Source organism: Priapulus caudatus, unplaced genomic scaffold (assembly GCF_000485595.1).
Source record: "Priapulus caudatus unplaced genomic scaffold, Priapulus_caudatus-5.0.1 Scaffold321, whole genome shotgun sequence".
In the NCBI taxonomy this organism is placed as follows: domain Eukaryota; kingdom Metazoa; phylum Priapulida; class Priapulimorpha; order Priapulimorphida; family Priapulidae; genus Priapulus; species Priapulus caudatus.
The window spans coordinates 137,776-139,348 of NW_014577382.1; the positions used below are offsets into that span (position 1 = coordinate 137,776).

The 1,573-nt window shown below is 56.1% G+C and overlaps 1 protein-coding gene across 1 annotated transcript in view; it reads right to left on the reverse strand.

The window, feature by feature from the left end:
* The window catches only part of LOC106808992 (protein angel homolog 2-like), an 8,139-nt gene continuing 6,566 nt past the window's right edge, over positions 1-1,573 (reverse strand). The window contains exons 5-6 of the mRNA XM_014811927.1: positions 440-1,199; positions 1-301 (exon numbers count right to left, since the gene is read on the reverse strand). Of these exons, the coding sequence (XP_014667413.1) occupies positions 1-301; positions 440-1,199 (1,061 nt within the window). The remainder of the gene's footprint in view (positions 302-439; positions 1,200-1,573) is intronic.

Here is a 1,573-nt window from a genome sequence, read left to right on the forward strand (position 1 = left end):
TTAGGACGTCAACAGAAATTTCGTCACGAGGGAAACGTGATCCGACGACAGAAACTTGCTCGGCAACCTCCCATGTTTATCCAAGTCCGCGTCCGACGGCAGCGAGAGCCTGCCCAGTAACTTGAGCGCGCCCTCGGCAACCACTGAGCTGTGATCGTTGCCATCCGCGTCTATTAACAACTCCTTCAGCGCGACGCCATAAAAGACGTAGTCGACCGTGCAGTTGGCTCTCCCGTGAGAGGTCGTCGCCTCGGGCTGGCCTCCCGCGTCGCGGTGCTCATACGCGGAGGCTAGGTTCAGTCTGTGCGTGAGCATGCCCGACGCAAGCGTGTGCTCCCGCAGCTGTCGCTGCGGCAGACGCTGCTGCTGCCGCTGGTTAAACTGCTGCAGATGCTGCTGCAGATACTGCTGCTGCTGTTGCTGCTGTTGATATAGCTGCAGGTGCTGTTGCTGTTGCTGCTGCTGCTGCTGCCGCTGTTGATATTGCTGCTGCTGCTGCTGCAGATGCCGCTGCAAATACGGCTGCTCCCACATCCCGTCAATCTCACTCCAGGAATGCCCGAGATCGGCCGGCGTCGTCGTCGTCGGCGTCGGCGTGGCGACGGGGCAGCCGTACATCAACCTCTGCCGGCAGACGGCGATGTACTGGCACTGCTCGGACACGCCGACGCAGTCCGGCAGCAGCTGCGCGTCCAGCAGCCGCGCCCGCGCGTTCTCCTGTCCCGAGATCGTGCCGCAGTTCAGTCCCGCGTACTGCAGCAGGCCCCTCGTCGTGAGCTTGTAGACGTCGGAGTGCGGCAGCGAGTTGAAGTCGCCGGTGACGACGACCGGGTCGTACGTCTCGGCACCGGCGTCGTCGTAGCCGCTGCACGCGACCCGATCGACCTCGGCCAGCAGCAGGTTGAGCTGCGCGAGCTTCACGTCCCCGCGCGTCGGGCTGAACAGCAGGTGCGTGTTAGCGACGAAGAGCCGCGCGCCGCCGCCAGGGGTCACACCGGGGTCGGAGGTCATGCAGGGGTCGGCACGCGCACGCAGAGCGACGATCACGGCGACGTTGTGCTTGGAGAGCGGCACGACGCCGGCGCGGAAGAACTCGACGACGCGAGCGCGCTCGATGACGAACTTGTCGCGCTTGACGAACGTCGCACAGCCATCGTACATGCTGTTGTCCGTGCGCTTCTTGTAGACAGCAGCATAGCCTGTAAGGCGGCACGCATTCAAAGCTTGAACATCATACTATATATATATATATATTTATATATATATATATAGGTCGACCAAGATAATTACAGACCTAGCCGTCTATTATTTACTACTGATATATAATATATTATATATTATTCTTGTAGACGGCAGCATAGCCTGTAAGGCGGCACGCATTCAAAGCTTGAACATCATAAGTACTATATATATATATATATATATACAGGTCGACCAAGATAACTACAGACCTAACCGTCTATTATTTACTACTGATATATAATATATTATATATTATTCTTGTAGACGGCAGCATAGCCTGTAAGGCAGCACGCATTCAAAGCTTGAACATCATATATATATATATATATCA